General features: G+C 43.1%; 1 protein-coding gene across 5 annotated transcripts in view; it reads right to left on the reverse strand.

The window, feature by feature from the left end:
* JADE1 (jade family PHD finger 1) overlaps positions 1-19,569 on the reverse strand; it is a 97,485-nt gene extending 77,916 nt beyond the window's left edge. For 2 of the 5 annotated variants that reach the window (XM_089525812.1, XM_089525811.1), the window contains exon 1: positions 15,257-15,275. Coding sequence is in view for 1 of the 5 variants with exons in the window: in XM_089525813.1 (XP_089381939.1) it covers positions 15,970-16,012 (43 nt within the window). In the remaining 4 variants the exon portion in view is untranslated. Of the gene's footprint in view, positions 1-11,400; positions 12,292-15,256; positions 15,276-15,969; positions 16,070-19,456 lie in introns of those variants that run through there. The other 3 variants (XM_089525816.1, XM_089525813.1, XM_089525815.1) reach the window with 3 other exon arrangements.
* Positions 19,570-24,505: the final 4,936 nt, after the last annotated feature.

Raw genomic sequence — 24,505 nt, forward strand, 5'->3', positions numbered from 1 at the left:
TGTTATCACATGGAATGGCCAAAAAAGGAGATGGGAGGCTAGATAATGATGTCTTTAAAGTCACATTCATCCTAAGGCTGTTGCATCTAGATTTGTTCTCTGAGTTGCCTTTAATATTACTAATTTTAAAGTGATTCCAACAAAACAGATAAGTTTTCTTATATACAGCCTATTACTAATAATGCTGCCCAGCATTTCTGAAAAGTTTTACAGCTGTAGGAGCCATTCAAACAAGAAAGTTAATAGAGAGAGCAGCAGAAGTGTCCCCAAGCTAATAAGCATAATATCCCTACTACTTCCTAGGACAGAAAAACAGAGGGGCATTTCAGACCTAATAATAAGAATTACAATATTTTGAACCATTCCTAAATTATACAGGAGCTTTCACATAATATATTCCGTGTAAGTCTTCAGAGCAAGAAAACATAGCCACCTCATGGCAGAAAGAATCATAGAATTGGGAGAGATCACAAGGACCATCCAGTCCAATGTCCTGCCATGCAGGAACACATACTCAAAGCACTCCTGACAGATGGTCATCAAGCCACTGTTTTAACAACCGCCAAAGAAGGCGATTCCACTACTCTTTGAAGCAGTGTATTCTACTATCGAGCAGTTCTCACTCTCAAGACGCTCTTCCTAATGTTTAGGTGGAATCTATCCCTTTGAGATAACAGGAAGTACTGAAGGATACCAAACCTTTCCTTATTAACAGCACTGCTGCCATAAGGGCAATCCCTGAATCCTACTGTTGTTCTGACTTCATGATTTATAAAATAGTCAAAGCCTATCAAGGCAAAGGACAAAACTGCTTTTGCATAATTACTTGCTATACCTGTTTGGGATTCCAGGTCTAATCTCTTAGGGGCGAAGCAGATGGCCCCGCAGGAGCAGCCTCTGGCTGGGACTACATTGGGACTGTGGCGACAGCATAGCCTGCTTCCAAAGCAGGCCACCACCACAGTCCCAAGTCAGTGCCACCAGGAACCAGATTATTTCCACTCCTTTTTTATATAGTCTAAAGGATCCAATTGTGGTGCTAGAGCAGCTTCCAGCCGCTTTGGGGGTGTGCATCATCTGAACATCCTGCGCCTCCCCCCCCCCCTCTAAAGCAGCCGTGTGTTTTGGGGCCTTAGTGATGTAGGCAGTAAAGTTTTCAGAGAGGAATTCCCAGCGTTGTGCCAATTTGGAGGAAATGCAATATACTATATAAAAATAATATTTTGTTTATCTACTTTATTTGTACATAAAAGGCACAGGGCTCTTTTCAAGAAATACAGTTCAGTGTCCTATCCACGAACAGTATTGTTAGCATGATTGTATAGAAGTCTGTATTTGTTGCCCGGAGTCAAAATAGGTCTCTGTTGGCTCCAGGTCTGGCTATGGAACAGAGACATCTTTGGTCACCTTGCTAATGATCTACACAGGGAACTAGACAGGGGGAATGTGTCCCAATGGTTCTGCTGGATCTCTCAGCAATTAACAATACTATTGATCATGGAATTCTTCTGGATCATCTTTCTGGGATGGGGCTCAGGGGCATTGTTTCTTGGAGGGACTGAATCAGAATGCGATGTTGAGGGACACCTGTTTGACACCATGGCCTCTATCCTGTGGTGTCCCTCGGGGTTCAATTCTATCTGTTTATTATTTACATAAACCTGCTGGCAAACGTCATCTGGAGTTTTGCGGTTCAGTGTCATTAGTATGCTTTTGATATATAACTCTCTCACTCTCCTTTCCATCTGATTCCAAGGAACTTGTTTCTGTACTAAACCAGTGTCTGCTGTCAGTAATGAACTGGAAGAAGGTGAACAAATTGAAATTTAATCCAGACAAGAGAGAGGTGCTGCTGGTCAGTTGAAAGGCAGTTCAGGGAATAGGGATTCAGCCTGTGCTGGATGGGGCTATGTTCCCCTTGAAATCTCAAGATTTGCAGCTTGGGTGTGCTTCTGGTCTTAGACTTGGAAGAGAGTCTTGTTTGCTGCTGCTCCCAGGCTCTGGAATTTCCTTCCATGGGAGATCAACTTGGCCTCCTCCTAGTTCTACTACAGCCACCAGGTGAAGATATTTTTATCCAGGCAGACCTTTGAATTTCAATTATGGAGCTGTAGTGTGTGTGTGTGTGTGTTAAGTGGTGTGTTATACTTTTAATCTTTAACTAGAAAATATGTTATAAGTGTTTCAACTGTTTTTAATCATGCTTTTAAAATAACATTGTTTAATTCCTTTTAAACTTTCATAAACTACTGTTTTGGCTTAAGCTTTTCTAAATTATTGTAAGGCATCTTGAATCCCATCTTGGGAGAAAAGTGACATATTTTTTTACTGTGGTTTTAATGGTGCAGTAATTTTAACCTTGTAATTTTAACCTTGTTGTGATCCCACTTCGATCCATTGGGAAAGGCGGGAAGATAGAAATAAAAATTATTATTTATCATTATTATATAAATTCAATAAATAAATAAATAAAAGCATTTAATGTACCATATTTTCCGGCCTATAAGACGACTGGGAGTATAAGATGACCCCCAACTTTTCCAGTTAAAATATAGAGTTTGGGATATACTTGCCATATAAGACTACCCCTCCTCCAACGCACACCAAATAAAAATTAAAAAACATCAGATTTGATGTCAATATGGTAATTTTAATTTAAATGTTTATGACATACAGGTACTTAGCAGGAAACCTTGTTGTATACAAAACCTGCTTGGACTGGTCAGCTCTCCCTGCCTGCCCAGCCCTCCCTGTCTCCAAGACTATCAGAGCGGTAGCTGCTTTCATACAATCGCCACATACGGCGGGGATGCGTCCGCGGCCGTTTTTGAGCTCCCCCCACAATATGCGACAACCACAAATTCTCCAGTCTGGCTCGGAAGTTTCAGCACCTGCCCTATAAGATGACACCCGGCGTATAAGACGACCCCCAACTTTTGAGAAGATTTTCCTGGGTTAAAAAGTAGTCTTATACGCCAGAAAATACAGTATATATATTTAGTTACCAATGCGTTTTTAAAATGTAGTTAAGCAACAATCATTAGCTTAGCAGCCTCACCTTATAAATGCTCCATTACATATCCAAATCATGACTTCTCATTTTCTTTAAAAATCAGTTAAAAGATAATAGAACCAGATTGTGATACGTCTCACACTGGGCTTTCATATAAGATGAAATATAAGGTAAGATGAAAAATATCCACTAAATCTGTTCAATTTGTACTGACAGAAACACTCAACATAGCTACATGAATTAGTCTTTTGAGATGAAAAAAATATTTTTATGTATTAAAAATTCTCAGTCTTAACAGGTCCCTCTGGCAGAACTGATGCTTCAGAGTATTACATTATACTAGAAATACAAATTCTCAGATAAAAGTAAAAATAGCCAGTGAGTATCCAAAAGTTCAAAGACCATTCAAGGAGGTTAGCTAGAAAAGCAGAAACAACAAGATATAAAAAGTGAAGCAAAGCATGTTCAGCACGAATTAAAGTGACAAGTATTCTAGGACATCCATCAAATCTCATGAGGCTTAGTTTGCCATGTTTCAGTTTCCAGTGACAATGAGAACTGGCCAAGCCATTAGCAGCAAAATCCCAAGGCACACTGTCCAGGTGCAGTTGTAAGAAACAGCTGCCAAGCTGATTTGCCTCTAGGTTGGTGTGCAGAGACTGAACTAGTTAGATTCTCATGCAAGAAGCACCTTCTAATATGTTGCTCCAGTGGTTGTACAAAACAGCCATAGAGGCAAGAAGAATATGCTTGGCTGTAATTAAGCAGCTGAGAAATCGAAATAGGAAAATAATAGAAAAGCAGGACTGATAAAACACAAAAGCCCTATCTAGTCATGTTTTAAATATGTCAACTCAACATATGAGGTGGAGCATGCTAGTCTCAGCCCGCTCTGTCTTCAGGCATGGAAGGAGAGGGGCCTAAAGCAGACAAACTCTGCTATTCAGTGAGGCTTATCATGGGACCTTTCATACTCAACAATTATCATGCTTCTATGTTAATGGCCATGGTTCCATCCTATGGAATTGTGGCACTAGTAGTTTTGGAAGAGCTATCTAGAATTCTCAGCCACAGAGCTCGAGTGCCTTACCAAACTACAAATCACACCATTCCATAAGATGCAGGCATAAAAATAAAAGTGGAATCATAGTGCTGTAACTGTGTAGTGTCAATGGACCCCTACTGAGCTGGTACTATGCAAAAGTCCTAGTGAGCTGGAACTTCCATGGACACCAGACGTTCACTTGAACTTGTCCTGCTCCATGTGTAAGGAAACAGAGAAGGCAGGGCTAGCTAGCTCTTCTTCCTCATTTGTTGAGTAAGGAGCTGTACAAACTGTACAAACTGTGCAAAGAGCCAGATTGGGGCTGCAGCAACCACATGCCATGGCCCCAAACTCGCCTTTCTACTGAGCAAAAAAGAGCTGCAAAAGTGGCTCCTTTCCATGCTCCAGAAAGGGCGCCACAGCCGCAGTGCCATGAGTTTTCTGCGTTCCTTTGGTGTTGCATCATGTAGACGCAACGCCAAAGGAGTGTTGTGGTGCCGTGCAACATGTGGTGCAGCATGCGGTGCCATGTCGGCCTGGGGACAGAGTTGGGGTGTGCATCGTGTAGACGCCATGCCCCAACTCTGCCACCAGGCTGGCCAAAGATGCCAGTCTGTACAGCCCCGAAGTACTCTTGAATAACAACTGAATAGGGCTTTACACACACACACAGTGTCAACCACAAAGAAGATTAAGGTAAAAAAAAATAGCACTGAACACTAGTCCCTTATTATTTGCTGCTCTTGTTTTAAAATTTCTTCCAATAAAGAATTAGAACATCAAGGAAAAGATTTAAACCTAGAGTTCTGCCTGGTATGCTAGTTCTACATGGCAGGAACTTTTAGGTGAAGAGTATTTATAGTCACTTTAGGCAGCAGATGACAGGAGAGACCCGTGCCATGCAATTTTCCTAGCTCTTCCTAAGCTAGCCTCAGTGTGCACTGGAAGAAACTACCCTACTGCCAACACTGAAGAAAGATTCAATCGCCAGCCCCATTTTTCTGCTTGGAAGAGAAATGGATTCTATCTTGTTCTTTGCCTCTGGCTGCAAAATATCATAGATCAACTCTGAATATTCAAATTCAGATACCCAGCAATATGAATGGGCACAGTCCTAGGGCTACACTACATGATATTTCTGAATATGCCACTCAGCTCTTACAGAGCACTTTAAAGGTGTCAAACACTGCAAAAATGCTGATGGCACAATCCTGGCACAATCTAAATGCTGATGGCACACTCCTTAAGAATGTGGGAAGCTTTTTGTTGAAACGTCAGACACGCAAGTTGTCAAACCATTCTTAGCTTCGATATAAAGATTAGATAATTTACAAACAGAGAAAATGATTGCACAATAGCATTCATAGTAACATTTCTAAATTGTTGCAACAGTGAACTGTTACATTTGGCAGGCTCAAAATCTCATTGGAGGAGGCAAATAAAAATACTATTTTGATACTTCCCCTAGAGAGTTCCACCTGCTCCAAGATGGTCAAACAAGAATTTGAAAACACATCTGCTCTATATCAAGGGTTGCAAACTGTGGAGTAAGATCCACTAAAGTACTGCTGATGGCACTCTGTATTATCTAGCGCTTGCACCACTGTACTAGTCACTCTACAGTATTACACACAAGCAGTGGTGGATGGTCAGGCCATACACATCTGGTCAGCTTGAAAGTGGCAGGTACGATTGGTGGGTATTCAATTCGGTTTTTCAAAAGCAGCTTCAAGCCACTTTTTCCTGCCCATCTGTATTGAAGGGATGTCATATTGAGGAGGGAGCAACCTTGTTTTCTGCTGCTCCAGAGACTAGGACCCGGAACAATTGATGCAAGCTAGAGCAAAAGAGATTCAACCTCAACATTAGGAAGAACTTCCTGACAGTAAGGGCTGTCCAACAGTGGAACACACTCCCTCTGAGTGTAGTGGAATCTCCCTCCTTGGAGGTCTTTAAACAGAGGCTGGATGGCCATCTGTCGGGGATGCTTTGACCGAGAGTTCCTGCATGGCAGGGAGTTGGACTGGATGGCCCTTGCGGTCTCTTCCAGCTCTATTATTCTATGATTCTATGAAATAGTAGGGCATCTGTCCTTTTTTTCAGTAATAAGTAAATGTCGGTTAAGAACAAGCTAGTCAAACTTTTTATCCTAAGAATCAGGCAACAAGGATTTTAAAGAGTGAAACTAGGCCACACAAATCTATTAAAATTCTGTGAATGTCAATAGGTAATGGACAAAAGAATGAACCAGGTATGGCTATGTGTTTCAACTCTGAGGAAACTGCTGAAACTACAGAAAAACAGTTCCAGTCCCTAGACTTTAGATCAAATGGTTGTCTTAAGACATTCCCCAACTGTCTCTGAGGTTGAGCTCTGAAACAAACATAATTATAAGGGATAAATCAACAAGTGCATTTTAAAATATATATATTAAGTTCAGTATGACACTCATGGCCACAATGTCACAGTGAAAATAAACAATAAGGCACAAACCTTTTCAGATAATCATTAACAATACAGGAAATAATGTGACAAGCAAAGCAGCAAAGTTTGCAAACTACAGCATACCTCAGTTTCAAAAGCCTCTCACAAAGAAGATCCATATTACAAATTCTTTTTATATCTTCCCAGCCCCCGCTTTTTCCCCCCACCATCCTCTGTCTAGCTGGACAGTTTTCAACATTATTGGCACTGGAAGCATGGTGAAGAAGGGCTGCTGAAACACAGATTTTCAGTGTCAGGTCGCAGCAGTATGTCTGTTGTAAACAATGAAATGAAACTTAAAATGGGAAAAAGTGGGGTTGTACTCTAGCCAATCCCACTGTAGTTTTACATGCTTTCCTACAACAGGCAATGTAAACAATAGCTCCCTCCAGAATTTCTTACTGAGAATTCTTTAAATGCAAAAGGGGAAGAGCAGGTAAGCATGCCTTACCAGCTTCCCCCAGTCTATTTTTTAAAAGAGCATAGATCAAGTTTGGTCACAGAAATGGGAATAATTAGAAAGGTGGATGCTGGTGAAAGAAAATATTGTTCCTGGATGTATTTTAGAAGATGTTTTCAAGTGGTCTCTAAAAGACTGAAAATTCTTTCGTTTATTTATACCACACTTACTTGACCTGGTTGTTTTATTTGACATGTGCATATTGTTAATTTTGGATAAAAAGTTTGTTGAAACTTATTGAACTGCTTTTCTTTTTTTGTGAAGTTGGAACTTATTAATGTTTTTTCTGCCTCTGGTACGAACGTTTCAGTTAAAGAAGTAATGACCACTAAAGCATCTACTTTATTTATTCAGATATACCTGTATACTTTGTTTACCATAAGAAACCTGAAAAGAAATAAAAGAATGATACAACATGGAACAGAGGCAAAGTGCAATAGTCCAGTGATAAGAGCACTGACAAGCTCCCAGGTTCAACCTCTGGCATCTCCAGCTAAAGCAGCAGTGGGGAACATACAGCTCTATGATTGCATTGCCCATAAGTTCTGCCCCTAAGGGAAATGCCAGTGATATCTGGCTACATATTCTTCACCTATCAGATTAATGATTTAAGAAATGAATTGCAAGGTCCTCTGCCCAAGAACCAAGTATGTTGCTGCCGCCCTGTGTCAACAATATTAGGCTGAAGAAAACTACGTCCTGGAGTATGGCAGCATCTTTTATTATTACAAAGGAGCAACCAAACTCCAAAATGTATTGGTACAAATGAACCTGTGTTGTCTGTCCAGGGATGAGTGCAGGTTTGAGTAAAAACACAACAAGAATAGGATTGAAGAAAAGACCACAACTATTTACTGATTACAGCTGTTGATGGGTTGGCACATGCATGGGTACTGGATCTGGGCACTGACCAGCCCATCTGCTGATCAATGAGCCCAAACTTCTGACCTGTGCCAGAACTGAACAGGAGACAGGAGAAATTTGCTAAAGCTGGTCTCCAAATGATCCCCCTGCCCCCCAAGATGGTGCCAGAAATGTGTTTGCCCCACCTGGGCATAACCATTTCCACCCACCACCACAGTGAGTTCCCTGGAAGGGTTTCCCGTATATCCTAACAGGAAGACACCACAATACTATCCCAGATTCAGTTTCCATGTCAGCCACCCCATCATTGAGGCAAACAAGGAAATACGCATTTCAACATAGGAGTCAAACGAAGTGCAATATCCAATGACATGCCGACCAAGATATGACAACAAGTGAAATCAGCTAACATAGGGGTTGTTCTCACTAGGTGAAACCCCGCGTTCTGAATCGAATCCAAGGAGTGGCGTTCCTATTAGGATCCGATTTAAACCTAGAACGGTTCTAGAGCAACCCGCAATCGTCTCCACTACAAATCAAATTGTAGAGCGGAATAAAATTTTGATTCGAGTTTTCCTCATTTAACGCGTGTTAAAAAAACACTAGGGTCTGACCCACGTTTTTCCATTGATTCGATTTAGGAACCGGAGCATTTAAATAGGAACGACAGCCTTTGAAATTGCGTTAGATGAATGGGAGGAGCGGAGTGCGATGGGGCTGTCCTTGGGGGAGTTGCCCTTTCTGTCCCCATCCGTCTGGCTGTCGCCATTTTTGCTTCCCTCACCCCTTTGTCCGCTGTGGTCTTTCAATAAGAGATAAGGATTATTTTTATTTTAATGGTTTACAGGCGCTTAATCTCTTCAGCGCTTTAAGCGCCTGAAGTCCCGGCTGCTCAAGCGCCTGCATCTGCCAAAGGAGTACAAGGCTTCCCCCGGTGGATTGCAACCTCCCCTCTGTGTGGGGAGAGCCCATTTCTAACGGAGGAGAGGCAGGAAGGGAAGGCTCCTCTCAAAGAGGCATTCCCTGCCCGCTTGGGCACTGATCTCGCCCAGGCAGGGAAGGGAAGGCTCCTCGCGAGGAGGCATCTGATCTCGCCCAGGCAAGGAAGGGCTCTGATCAATGGGGGGGGGGGGGGATAGAGCCTTTCTCCCTCCATTTCTCAAATGGAATCTGCCTTCTCCTCCAACCCTGGAAAGAGAATCTTTGGGAAGAGTGCTCCCTCCCTGCTTTTCCAGCAGCCTCCTTCATTGATCTCTGTGCTCTCTGAAGGGATTCTCCCTGGCTGTCTTGGGAGACAGGATGCTGCCCTCCAAAGCCTATCCCATAGTTCCTCTGGAAAGAGCTTCGCTTTTTGCCAGCAGCCTCCTTCATTGATCTCTGTGCTCTCTGAAGGGATTCTCCCTGGCTGTCTTGGGAGACAGGATGCTGCCCTCCAAAACCTATCCCATAGTTCCTCTGGAAAGAGCTTCGCTTTTTGCCAGCAGCCTCCTTCATTGATCTCTGTGCTCTCTGAAGGGATTCTCCCTGGCTGTCAATGAAATGGAAATGATGCCAAAAGATAAATCGCTTCCAAATATTCCGGATTAACGTTACGTCATTCAGACGTACTATTGATTAACAGCTCCAAATAAGGTATGGTAGAGAAGAATCGCTTTATTTAAACACCGATTTCATGCCAAGTAGGAACGCTTGCAGGTAAAAACTTCGATTTAAACAAACAGATGGGAACGATGAACAAAGCGATTCGGATAGCGGGATAAGAACAGTGTTATTTTGAATTGATTTTATTAAAAACGTTGTATTTTAAATCGTTTCAAATCTTAAGTGGGAACAACCCGATAGTTGCTAGACAAAGCTCAAAGCCAGACAATAACTCAATCCGCAAAGACAGGAATACAGGGAGGGAGTGTGGGTGACAACACACAACAAACTGGCTGGCTCTGGAAGGGAGAAGCCTTCCTGCCCGACTGGAATGAAAACTTCCTCTAAGCATGCCAGTTACAGCAGGGAGTCACCTCAGCCAATCAGCAGCCACACATGATTTAAACTGACTGGCTGAAGCAAAGAAAGGGGGAAGAGGCATGCTGAGAAGGCTAGCTGGTGACATGCCAGGAAAACCCCAGCCATCCTCAGCCGCCCCGTCCCAGACTGCAACAAACCACCTGGTAAGTCACATGGCTTATTTGAGAAACACCAAAGCTAACTTAACAGAAGCAGGTTTCTCTTTTCAGAATGAAGTTTTCCTTTTACATCCACCTCACAGTAATGCAACATTCACATTTCCCTAGCACCCCAGATCACCTCTCCTCAATAGGTGATCGCCATCCCTACAAAGCTGACCACCTCTTGACCATTAATTCCCAAAGCCCCCTAGAACTGGCTTGCTTTCATGCAGCAAATATAATTGAACAAGTGTTTAGACAGACATTGTCATATGTGCCCTCCCATTTTGGTTTGCTACACCATTCCTCAAATTATAAAGACTGGTCATGCACAAAAATCCCTCCACCTGTTCATCTGAAACTTGCCATCCTTTATTTTTTTTTCAGATAGGCAACCGTGCCGGCAAATTTCTTTCAGTTCTGCCTTGAAACTAAAAAGCTGTTAAGAACACACACACACACTCTATAAAGGAAAGTAACTGTGCCTATATGTCAGCAAAAGGGGCTGCTATTTCACAAATTTCATCCAAATATGACAAACAGGAGGGGAGGGGGAAATAACAGTTCTTGGATTTCCCAAAAACATCTAAATTTCAACTCAAGCTCAGGATATTAGTCATATCCAGCAACCTCCAAACTGGGCCATTTTCCAAAGTGCTACATCAGGAACTGAAGAGAATCCTGTGGTCAGCACATATCTCTGATATATATCTGTCAGCATAGCCTGATACAAGTTGACCACCGGCATGTGGAGAAAATACAGTTTGAAAGTGGCTACAATTATTATTAGCTGAGAAAAAAGAAGTTTCTATATGGACATGAAATGTACATCCCCAGATCAAAGCTTTTATAACCTGTGTTTCCTCCTAGAGTACTTTTAATGACTTCCATAAACCCCTGGGTAAACAGGATTTATAATTCAAGTTCTGACAGATCATTAACTATAACGGTGTTAACGGTTGCCTCAATAATAAACCTCACAGATCCACTACAGACACAGCACAGGGAGAATGCAAATGTACACCCTGAAGTTAAGATTGAGCCATTAGCTTTCCTCCAAAATAGCCCATGAACTGAAGCAATTCTGGCTACACTGGGACCTAATTAGCACATCTAGGCTAGGAAGCATTTTGGGGGGGAAATTAAAATATGTGGTAAAAAGGACACTGTTTAGTTGCGGGCTACATGTAAATGAAGCACACCTAAAGCTAGTGGGTAATGTATGCATAAGTGTCCTTCAGTGACACTCAGCTGACTTCTCTAGATCCTTCCCCTAGTTTTGCACTAGCACAGAATCTACACATATTAGGAGAATTCAATGTTACTCTGAACTTTTGTAGTTAAACCACCATGAAGAGGACAACCAACTTACTTTGATTTTAAAAGCTGTCAAGGATTCAGTCAGTGATGAATTAGGCCACGTGTGCCTAGCTTAATCTACCTTTCACCCATCAGATTTTTTGGGTGACCTAAGCATGGAGGAAGCTGTCACCTGAATCCATTTCAGCAGGAAATAGCAGCATGATGTAGCAGCAGTGAACACTGGATTTTGCTGTGTAACAGTTCTGTACCCTGGGAATGAAACCAGAGATGCTGGAAGGGAAATGTGCAGCTGTGAGGAAGAGGGGCTTTTATTTTAAACATATGTGTTAATAACTCAGAAGAACTGGACTGGAATCTGCAGCTGGAGGGAGAATCTTGTCACTAAAATGTACGCCTCTTGCTGTGCAGCATAATATCACACAGAGTAGAAGATCTTCTAGGAGTAGGGCATATTTTAGCAGATAAAACTACTATCAAATGGAGAACAGACCGGCAAGCCTGACTACCTATTTAAGGAAGACTGAGAACGTTAAAAATAAATGAAGCAAAACTGTGAATGAGTCTGTGTGTCTGAGTGCCTTCAAGTCACCTGTAGACCTATGGTGACCCCATGAATTTCTTAGGTAAGGAATACTCATAGGCTGGTTTGCCAGTTACTTCTTCTGAAGTATAGCATTTAGCAGTGACCTGCAATCTCTATTTAGGGTTAAATTTAACTGCAGTACAGTCAGCCTTCAGTATCCATGGATTCTGAAGCCATGGTTTCCACCATCCATGGCTTGAAAATATTCCATATCTACATCTCCAAAAAGTTTACAATTTTATGTAAGGGGGACATCCAGTGTGGTGTAGTGGTTTGGGCACTGGACTGTGACACTGGAAAGCAGGGTTCAAATCCCCACTCAGCCATGAAAACTGACTAGGCAACTTTGGACAAGTCACAATCTCTCAGCCTCAGAGGATGGCAATGGCAAACCTCCTATGAGGCAACTGGTGAAGAAAACTCTTAGTGTCACCATAAACAACTTGAAAGTAAAGAACACCTCACCATACACCATTTTACTAAGCCATTATTTATAATGGGACTTGAGCATACACAGATTTTAGTAACCACAAGATGAGGGGCTGGAACCAAACAGCAATGAATACCAATTAAAGTACTCAGGCCAATTTTTTCCTTCCTAGACCTCCCTGTAAACCTCTCTCCTGCACCACCTCTATTGAAGAGTTCCTGAAGAACTGGAAAGATTGCATACTTTTGTGGGATTTTTGTTGGTCTTAATAAAGGTATAACCCTCCTATGGGATCTAGGTATAACAAGATATTCATAATCTCAAACACAGGCAAGAACCTGAACTTAGTCTGAAAGAAGAGGGGCATCCACATTTGACCTATCCTACTTTTGAACAGCACCAGTTCATTGATTACAGAGATAAGGTCAATCATTATGAGTGACACTTAGTATGTACACCAAGGTAAAATAATAAATGGACAACTGTGTAAACATGATGTATTTGTACACAACTGAGTTTCCTAAAAATCCAGGGCATCATCAATTTCTTCAAAAATATACCAGCGCAAACTAAGTGTGACTTGTATCCAAGTTTTTGGCCTGAATAAAGCAGACTCACTGAATCAACAAAACTTACATAAATGTTGACTTATGTAAGTTCTACTGATTCAACAAGGCTACTCTGGATTTAAGAATTAGGCTTTTAAATACTCCAAACCACTTCCAGCTCCCAGCTTCTTTATGTACATATCTAAGCATAGATGGTACTATCTTAGTCTGTAATAAAGATTTCAAGAAATAAAAAATGGCCAACTTTGTAAACATGATATATTTGTATACACAGTTTAGTGTCCTAAAATCCAGGGGAGCTACCTCTACCAGTATTTTGAGATATGAGTATTTTAAAAGCTATTTTTGCCATTTCATGCAGTATCCGCATGCAGAATTTTTCCTTTTCAGGTCAGTCCTCTTCAATAAATCTGGCAAGGAAGTCAATAATTGTGTTAGTTATGTTTAATTGAACTGTGTTGCTTTTGTTGTTGTGTGCCTTAGGCAACCCCTAAGGTGAATCTATCAAGGAGTTTTCTTGGCAGGTTTCTTCAGAAGGTGTTTGCCACTGCCATCCTCTGAGGCTGAGGGACTGTAACTTGCCCAAGGTCACCCATTGGGTTTACATGGCCAAGTGTGGATTCAAACCCGGGTCTTCAGAGTCTTAGTCCAAGGCTCAAACCACTACACCACACTGGCTCTTAGGGGCTATTATTTTAGATTAGATTGGGAAATGGTTTTAACTGTTATGTTTGGAGTTGAATGTAGTTGTTTAATTATTGCTATTAGTTTGGACTGTATTGCTTTGCTTGTTTTAAAATTAATAAAAAAGAATAATGATAAAAAACATTCTTTACTGTGGCAAGAACTGCCCAGCTGTTCGGACCTACGCTGCATCCACACACCAGAAATAATCTGATTTGGCAGATACTTCTTCTTATTAATTTTAAAATAAACAAAGCAATACAAATCATGTGGGCTGCATGCACACTGCAGAAATCATCTAGTTTGACACCACTTTAGCTGCCATGCCTCCATGCTATGGAACTCTGGAAATTCTAGTTTGTTGGGGCACCAGGTTTGCTCCAAATTCAGTGTTTTAACAAAAGACTACAAATATTCTCTCAAGTCTCTCAAACCACTTCCTCCATCTTTTAGACTGCATCCACACTGCAGAAATAATCTAGTTTGACACCACTCTAACTGCCATGGTTCAACATGATGGAATTTTGGGATTTGTAGTTTTTAAAAAACATTTAGCCTTCTCTGCCAGAGCACTCTGGTGTCACAACAAACTACAAGTCCCAGAATTCCACAGCAATGAGCCATAGCAGTTAAAGTGTTGTCAAACCGGATTGTTTCTGCAGTGTGGCTGCAGCCCTGGTCTCCGCAGCCTCATGACACGACTGCTGCTCTTCTCCAATCTGCTTGGTCTGGTTGCAAATCAAACTTGGTGCCCTCCTGGCACAGCTCTCCCCCAAATCTACCCCTGCAAGTAACCACCCTTCTCCTCCTCCTCTGCTTGTCTTCTCCCTCCATCCCAATCTCCGTGCTGTAATGTCTGGGGAAGGAAGGAAGGAAAAGAGGGAGGGAGAGAGGCAAGAAGGCAGGCGAGAGGGAGGGAAGGAAGGTAAGGAAGGCTGGCAGGCAGGCAAGAGGGAGGCAGGCAGGAAGGCAAGAAGGAAAGGAGGGAGGCAAAAAGGCAGGTGGGAGGGAAGGGAGGCAAGAATGAAGGAGGGAAGAGAGGGAGGAAAGAGATAAGGGAGGCAAGAAGGAAGGTAAGCAGGCAGGAAGGCAGACAGAAAAAAGGAATGGAGAAGGGAAAAAAGGTAAGAAGGCAGGCGGGAGGGAAGGGAGGCAGGTAGAAAAGGAGGCAAGAGGAAAGGAAGGAAGACAGGATGAAAGAAGGGGGACAACATGAAAGGGTGGGAGGGAGGGAGGCAGGCAAGAAGGAGGGAGGGAATGCAGGCAGGCAGACAGAAGGCAGGCAAGAAGCCAGGAAGCAAGCATGGAGCCTGGGGAGGGGAACTGTCTGGAGAAGCATCCTCCTCCTCCTCCTCGGGAGGGCAGCCTCGGAAGAGCCGAATGCCAGCCATCCCCGCCTCCTTCCTCTTCGACAGTTCTGGAAAGCGAATCCACCACCGCTTCTCTTCTCACAGGAAACCAATCCAGCGGGCGGTTGCAAGGCAGCAAGCGAGGAAGAAAGCAAACGCCCTCTGGCCTCCGCCCGATGGAAGAGAGAGAGGAGAGGGGGAAACCCAGTCCACCCACAACCGCAGGGCTGATCCTCGCCTGGCTCCCACCCAGGAGTCTCCCCAAGGCCCAGCATGGGAAGCCAGCAAACCTATGGATGGGAAGCGAAGGGCAGCAGAAGCACCGCTTTGTCCTATCTGCCACCAAGATGCTCCATCTCTCCTCCTCTTCCCCTTCCTCCCTCTCTCTTCCCCAGCTGGCGGGAAGGCAATAGGACCGTTAGGTGGCAACGATGCCAGGATTTGAACACACCACCCGCCTACACCCGGTGGTTGTTTCCACTGGAGGTGGAGACTTTGGGAATGGAGCCTTTTGCTGGGGAGGAAAGCATTGAGCATCAAAGCACTTTGCCCCTTCCTTCCACTCTGTCCCATGATTGTTAGTACTGTATTACTGTTATGGGTTGTTGGGTGTCTTCTTTCCCGATTTATGGGGGTCCCCAAGTGAGCCTGTCTCAGGGTTTTCTTGGTCGGTTTCCTCAAACTGTCCTTCCTTTTGAGCATGGCTATAATGGATGAGCTTGTGCTCACAGGAGTCCTTTTAGCTTTTATTGGGTAATAATCTCCTACGTTTTTCTTGGATGCCCTACATTTTTGCAGGGCCTTGTCCTCCTTTGCGGTGAGGACATCCGGTCACCCTGAATTAAGGAGGGTTACAGGTATGGATTTGGAGGACCCGAGCAATGCAATGGAGGACGGGGAGGGGAGGCTTGGAAACGTCTCATCGACAAGGTCGCCATTATTACATAACCTCCACGTCTCCCTCTCAAAGGCAAAAGGCTTCTCAAGACCAGGCTGCACCCACATTGCAGAAATAACCCGACTGGACACCGGTTTTTAACTGCCATGGCTCCATGCTGTGGAATTCTGGGAAGTGTAGTTTGCTGTGGCACCAGAGTCAACACCTCTCTCTCGTTCTCTCTCCCATCGGTGGAAAAGTGCCTCTAAAAGTTTGCACCCGCCCTCAGGGCTGCAAAGCAGCCAAGCCCTCTCCCGCCCGCCCCGGTTGGCAAATAAATACATAAATACATAGGCGGCGGAAGGAGGAGGAGGAGGCCAAGCGGCCTTTGCTGACGCCGTGCACCTGCCCGCCTAGTCCCGGGGCTTTGCATGCAAACGGAGGCTAAACGACACGCAAGCAAGGCCCGCCTCCCGGCGGCGGCGGTGGCAGCAGCAGCAGCAAAGCGGGGGAAGGAAGGGAAAGGAAGGCAAGGCAGCGCGTGCAGCAGCCAAGGCGGCCGCTCGGTCCGGGAAGATTCGAATCCCAGGGCAACGTTCCACATCCCTTCCCTGCCTTCCCTCAGAGCAGGAGCGGCCCAGCAACAACACACTCGCCTACGTAGATATGCGGAGGAACCGCACGCCCCTTGCTTCCGCTAGAGCCTGCCTTCCTTCCTACGCTCGCCCTTCTCCAACACGTGCGCTCGCTAGTCCTCCTCAGGGGCTTGGCAACTTGGGGCGGCGGGAGAAGAACTGCTGGGGCCGGATTTTGGCGCCACCTCCCCCGTCATACATATATATGTATATGTAGACACAAGCACACACATATATAGCAGGGAATACACACACACATATATATACATACATACATACACACATATAAATACCTATAAAATACATGTATGAACTTGGTGCAGACATTTAAGGGAGCTGCAGGGAAAGGTTACTACTGTATACATTTGGAGACATACACTATGTGTATGTGTGTGTGTATGAACTTGATGCATTTAAGACGTGCAGGAAAAGGATACTATATATATGCATCGGCATTGGGCGAGAGCAGGGAGGCTACTCTACACATACTTGCAGAGTATATATCTGGACTTGCAGACTTGCATGCAAGTCTATTAACTTGCATGGATATATATGTGTGTGTGTCTATATACATATATAAATGTTTGTGCTGTGTGCCTTATATATATATGAGATACTGTATCGTGTGTGTGTGTAGTATATGACTTGAAGGCACACAACTTACACACACATATAAGGCCTATACACACACAGGACCTGCTGACCAGAAGTATCCTCTCCCCTCACTGACCCCTCAATGTCAACCCACTGGGTGTGGATGCATGCAGCCTTGACTTGAAGGCACACAACACATACATACATACATAGTTGTGTGCTTTCAAGTCTCTCTCTCTCTCTCTCTCTCACACACACACACACACACATATATATACATATACGAGGCCTTATATGTGTGTGAGAGAGAGAGTTGTGTGTCTTCAAGTCATTTTCTGACCATCCAGCCTTGACATGAAGGCACACAACACACTAATATTTATATATTATTTTAGGGATACAAGTGCGCTGCATACCAAAAGTATACTCTTCCCGCACACCCCCCTAAATGTCTATGCATCAAGTTCATTCGTGTGTGTGTGTGTGTGTGTGTGTATATATATATATATATATATATATATGAAGGCACACAACAACTCACACCGCACATACACAGGAGGCAAGCGCCCTGCTGACCAGAAGTATCCTCACACACCCCTCAATGTTGTCTATGCTGCACCAAGTTCCCCATCCAACCACTAACGCCAAAAGACTTCTTGCAACCCCGACATTTCCAACACTTTGGCTTAAGCATTTTACATGGAACTGGTGAAAGGAGGGGTGGATGTATTTGGTTCACTTCTATTTCATTTCGCTACCTCCACTATCCACCCCCTTTTTCCCGCCATTATATACTCCCTTCCCTTGGATGGTTCGTTTTGCAATCATTTTCCTCCTGGGCAGAAGGTTGAAATGGAGGGCCTGCCCTGGAAAAAAGGAGGACCCAGGGCTATCGATCTCGCAAGGCTTTCCCACTCATTTCCAAATGACTGAGGAGATCCAGTGTGGATCCACTTCCAGGGAAGCCACTCGCTTTCCCTCCCAACGGCCTTTGCTTTTAAAAAAAGTCTAACAGCTCCAAAACAAAAAGACACAAAAATGACACCCCACAACAACACACACCCCTCAAAATTGATGACAGGATAGATAGATAGACAATCTTTTTAATGGGGAAACTGATCCCAACTGTGGGAGAGTTTTTAAAGACTGGCTGCATTTCAAGTATTTCAGACTTTGCCTCCTTCACTCCACTTCCCTCAATTCGGATCAGCCCACCTATAAATAAATAAATAAACTGGAGGAGTGGCTGATCCGAATTGAGGGAAGCGGGGTGGGAGAGTTTTAAGGGCAAAGCTGTAGTCCAGTTTGCCTCAGACTTTGCCCTCACTCCACTTCCCTCAATTCGGATCTGTCCGCCCCCCCCCCATAAATAAATAAGAGGAGGGGGAACTGATTCGAATTGAGGGGAGTGGGTTGGGGAAAGGGGAGTTTTTGAGGCAGGGCTGCGTTTCAGGCCTCCTCAGACTCTGCCCTCAGCTCTACTTCCCTCAATTCGGATCAACCACCCCCTTAAAAAATAAATATTTATTTATTTTTAATGGGGGGGGGGGAACTGATCCGAATTGAGGGAAGTGGGGGTGAGGGCAAAGTCTGAGGCAGCCTGAAATGTATGCTTTCCCTTAAAACTCTCCCTCAATTCGGATCCGTTCTCCCCCAAAAGATAAATAAATAAAATTTATGGTGGGGGGTGGAACTGATCCGAATTAAGGAAAGGGAGCCTTAAGGGTGGGCTGCGTTTTCCCCCAGACTTGGCTAAAAGGCTTGCTTGCTGCTTCATTCACATGTGTGTGTGTGTGTGTGTGTGTGTGTGTGTGTGTGTGTGTGTGTGTGTGTGTGTGTGTGTGTATATATATATATATATATATATATATATATATATATATATATATATATATTTCCTCCTCCATAACCGCCTATTTTCTTCTTTTCCAGCCCCAGCAGCCAGGCAGCAAGTTGCTTGTGGGATAGCGACGCCTCAACTCCAACGCCTCCCTGGTTGTGTGTGTGTGTGTGTGTGTTGTGTGTCTGTGTCTGTGTTTTGCTCCCTATCAAGAACCAAAATCTTTTGGCGCCATATTAATGACGTACTATATTATTTCCACTAGGCAGCGACCTTTCGGCATTAAACTGCTCTCCAGCCGTCGCTGCTGCTGCTGCTGCTGCTGCTGCTGCTGGCAGTGGAGAAGAACTCCAAAGCTAAGCAACCAACCAAGGAAGCAAGCAAGCAAGCAAGGCAGCCCTACCATTAACCCACCCAGAAAAAGGAAATGCAAAAACACCCACACACAGCAGGCAGACACACACACACCCCACACATCAAATATGGCTGTGCAAAGGAGGAGGAGGAGGAAGAGGAGGGCGAGCTTTGCAAGGATCCCAGTTACCTGCTGCTGCTGCTGCTGTTGTTGCTGCTCTTGCTGTTGTTGTTCCTGGTGGTGCTGCTGCTGTTGTTGTGTGATGATGATGGCCGGCACAGTGTGGTTTCTGGGCGCGAAGAAGGGCTGCTGCTGCTCCTCCTTAGCTGCCTCATGAGTTCAGACGAGCCAAAAGGGAGAAGGGGAGCAGATTGTGTGGCTCCCTTCGAGCAACACACACCGACACACACTCACACATAAGACACAGAGAGAGAGAGAGGGAGTGTATGTGTGTGTGTCTCTCTCTCTCTCTCACTCTCTCGCTGACTGACGTTTTTACTTGTTATGGAGGAAGGACTCTGAATCAAACTCATTTCTGGGTCACTGCTGCCACAGGGGGGAGCTACTTTAATCCCCTGCCAAAACTGGAATGAATATATATATATATATATTAAAAAAGGGATGGAGGGATTGAGAGAGAGAGAAACAGGGTGGGGAGGGGGAAAAGCAAGGAAAGAGAGAGAGAGAGAGAGACTATTGCACTTGGAAACTGTCTCCTTTTAACTCTTGGAGGCCCTGCCATATAGCAGTTCCCTCTGTTCCGTAGGTTTGCATGGGTTTGTTTGTTTTTTATTATTATTAAGGAAGACAGACCCTAAAACCTTTTTCTCCTTTGGAAAAAAGGAGAATTTCAACATGCCATTAAAAAAGGGCAACCAGGGTTGTTGTTGTTGTTGTTGTTGTTGTTGTTAACTAGGAGATAGATCTGAGGCATTCCAAAATTGACAGCTGTTTTAAAGGCAATGTCTCTGTCGATGCTGCCACCTGACAAAGTGACCAGATGTCCTATTATTATTATTATTATTATTATTATTATTATTTATAAAGCGCTGTAAATTTATACACTGCTGTACATAGTGAGTAGCAAAAGGCAACAAAGCCTGCCTACAGCGTACAGTCTTAAAGAGAGAAATTTAAAATCTGTAGAGAGAGGCAGGATGTAAATAAATGATTATTATTTTATTATTATTAAAATGAACAATATCATTAAAATAACTAAAACAATATACAAAATTTATTTACGATACAGTTGGCCCTCCTTATCCATGGATTTTTTAATACACAAATTCAAGCATCCACAGCTTGAAAATATTCCAAAAAAAGTATAAATTTCAAATATCAAACCTTGATTTTCCATTTTATATAAGGAACACCATTTTTCTCTGCCATTATATTTAATGGGACTTGAGCATCCACAGATTTTGTTATCCACAGGGGACCCTGGAACCAAACCCCAATGGATAACAAGGTCCCACTGTATTTATACCCTGCTCAAAACAATTGACATACAGAGATGTTGCCTCAAAGGAGGACAAGGCACCTTAAAACGTAGGGACGTTCTCAAGAAAAATGTAGGACACAACACAATTAAAGCTAAAAACACTCAAGCTAAAATACAAATCCATGCTTCTTTGTCATGCTCAAAGTGGAGGACGTTTGGGAATTCCTCCTGGGCATAAGGCTGAAATGTAGGACATGTCCTGGAAAAGGAGGGTGTTTGGTCACCTTGCCACCCGGGCATGTTGTTGGCCTACTTGCCTTAGATTAGAAGGACACACCATCACCTTCCCAATGGAAAGTACTGTATATACTCATTTATAAGTCTAGAAATTTTAGTCAAAAAATTCACCCAAAAAACCTGAGTCGACTTATCCGAGGGTCAATGTATGTTCTGTACTTTAACTCTTAATAATAAAGGAACCAGCCACTGGTGAAAGGCAATAGTGTAATCTGTCTTGGAAAAACTGACCCTATTCTACCCTCCCATCCATCTAGACGTTTGGGTGAGCATAATAAGCAGTTATGCCTGCTGGAATTTTGTAAGTTCTTTGGCATTCTTTTCCTTTGCTTCATCCTTTATATCCCTAGATTCTATCCTCGACTTATCCATGGGTCATATCAATATCTCTGATTTTGATCCCAAAACTCGCCTTCGACTTATACATGAGGTCGACATAGTCGAGTATATACAGTATATAAATACCCATGCAGACATACCTAGACACACATGTGCATAAAATATAGAGAGATGGGGGGAAGCCAAAGGGAAGGAAACAAAAGTAGTAATGAGGAATGCAACAGAGATGATATTATGTCCCTGCTTTAGAATCAACAATGATGAAACAATTCATAAACAATTTATTTTCTGTGTGAAACAGACACAAGAAAGAGGAGGAGGCATTTTCTTACAAAATAAGAGAATTAAAGAAGAATTAATTTAATTCAGTAAATTAGGACCATGTGACCCAAAATCTGAACTCTCCAAAGTGAAGTTTCAGGATAAAGTTATATTTCTCAGTTTGGGTGAGTAAAATGTTTGTGTTTCCCCAAAAACAGCTCTAGGAGTGTAGCTACCAGGGGAAAGCAAGAGAAGGGCTCTGCCCTCCCAAATATGAATATTGCCCCATCCCAAAATGAAATTTTCCTTTAGTCCCCAAATTTCTAGCATTACAGACGGTGAAACACTGAAACTTTTTCACAGGTAAAACTCTTGTATTTTGTCTTCACATTCCCTTGGTAACTTTGCCTGCCCCTTTTGTTTAGATCTAAACAGTATTTCCAAATGCTCAATTGAAGTTTTAAATTACAAATTAAGGGGTTGGAGGAAAATTCCATTTGGGGGCAGAAATCAGTCTCCCCCTTCCCCTCCACTACATCATGGGACAACTCACAACACTACCAATCCAAAATCATTGTGCAGCATTTCCATCTCTCTCCTTAATTTTTCTTCCTTTTCATGGTAAGAAAAAAGTCAAGGGAGCCAATGGGTAAACACAAAGGGTTACAAATGGGAAACAATGTAATCTGGGCACACACACAGACACCACCCACCTGTAAAATTCTTTGTCTGAGGCAGAGCAAAATTGCACAACAAACAAGGCATCTGAAAGAATCCCTAGTCACTTAAATTTTGGGTGCCCCAGGGTACAACCGTAGTACTTTCTATGTTTATCAGTGGGTGTGATATGATAAGAGCACCATGGCTCCCTCATTCTCCTATCTTACAGCTATCTATTGTTGTTTAAAGTTAGGTACAGAAACAAAGAATGACTCCTCCACAGTTGACAAAAACATTCAATATAGAACTGTATTGCAGAGGTTCTCTCTTTTCCCCCCTGATTTATGAGCAAAGGGCTCAAAGAACCAAATACAAAAGAGCCCAAGATGTGGTCTGCTGGAACAGCATCTCAGCCAACTAGTTACTTTGGAGAAGCCCAGGTGTTAAATATGTAGATAGCACCTTCCTAAACTAAGGCCCAGGACAGACCACCCCAAAAGGGTGGGCTAACGACGGCCTGCTTCCCTCCGGACAGACGCCAAACCACATGGCATCCCTTTGGAGTAAAAAGAACGGGTTCTTTTTCCATCGCCGGGTGGACGTCACGAGTGCGGCAAGTAATGGACACACAGTGACATGCAGACGCTGCGTGTCCCTTACGCCAAGATGGCGGCACCCCTGTGGATGGGATACTGTCATTACATACTAGGGTTCTGGACCGTGCGGTCGGTGCACGGTCCAGAACCCTAGTATCACTGCCGCCACACCCCTTTCAGCCCGTCTGTCTCGGGCCAAAGATACTCAGTGCAGAGCTTGGCAAATTTACTTTGTGAGCTACAGCGTCCAGAATCCTCCAGTTTATGGCAAGCAGTCACATTGATTGGGGGATTCTTAGAGTTGTAGTGCAAACAAAGTATATCATCCATGCACTGAAAATAACATATTGCCTTTGACCATCAAGGTTCCATCAAATCACTAGAGGACTATTCTGCCATCAACTTGTCTATAGTCAGCCCTCTGAGCAAACCTCGGTTTTGCCATTATATAAAAGGGATTCCCTTTTACTACGCCACTGTATATAATTTGACTTGACCACCCACAGATTTTAGTAACCACAGAGGGTCCTGGAACCAAACCCCAGTAGATACCAAGGGCCCACTGTATGTCTAAACTACATCGCAAAGTGGATATTACCCTGTCCTTTGGGAGCAAATATCTTAAATTCATTATCAACATCTTATGCACACTTTTTTGGGATAGGGAAGCCAGTGCTTTATTTGATGACTTTATTAAGTTATATTATTACAAATGAAGGACAAAAAAACCTATTTTCACTTTCACTCTACCATGTCTAATTTTAAAAATTTCTGCCGTGGCCCTCCTTTAGCTTTTTCTGTAAAGTAAAATGCCAAAATAAAACTAATTTCTGAAATAGATTCCAAAGGCAAACACTACGAAATGTCAGCTCAAATCATATTACAAGGGTGATGTTTTAAGGGATAAACACTGCTTATGCCATTAAGCCATGAATTACTTCTAGGGAAGGTAACAAAATCATACCGTTTTCAAAGGCTATTTGCAGTTCCGGGCTTATTCTGTGCAAAATTCACATATGGTTGTTTGCCACAGAAAACTGCATTTTATTGTGCAGGGAACAGCAAAGATAATGCTGTTTTGAATGTAAATCAGCCATGTGCGAATTCTATAGCTTATTTTTGCACAAAAAGTAATATTTTCTGCATGGGCATTAATATTTCTGCATGTAAATATTATTTCCCATGTAGAAAAATCTGTTTCTTGCCAGAAAAAGTTGTTTTCTATGTAAAGCAACCATGTGTGCATCTTGTGAAGAATAAATCCTGGATTCTTTTCATCAGGGTTTCTCAACACCCGAAAAGCATGTTTTTGACCATTTTTTGAATGTTTTCTAATATTTCTTCCATCCCTACATAATACTGTGAGCATCAAGCTGCTCAGAATATACCATTAAAAAAGCTTAACCAATGAGGATAATATAATACAATAATATATTGTATTTAAAGACAATGTTCACACCCTGAGATTCCTCACTTGAGAAGAAGGTCCAGATTCTTGCAATTGACAGCCAGTTGCTAAGATCTGCATTCATCACTACAACACAAATCTCACTTATATTGATATGTGAACTAGAAAAAATTATAGGTACAGTGGGCCCTGGATACAGAGGGATGACTACTTGTTTTGATCAGTGTGGGCATCTG

Source organism: Sceloporus occidentalis, unplaced genomic scaffold (genome assembly GCF_023333645.1).
Source record: "Sceloporus occidentalis isolate IW3139 unplaced genomic scaffold, rSceOcc1.0.p SCAF_5, whole genome shotgun sequence".
Classification (NCBI taxonomy): domain Eukaryota; kingdom Metazoa; phylum Chordata; class Lepidosauria; order Squamata; family Phrynosomatidae; genus Sceloporus; species Sceloporus occidentalis.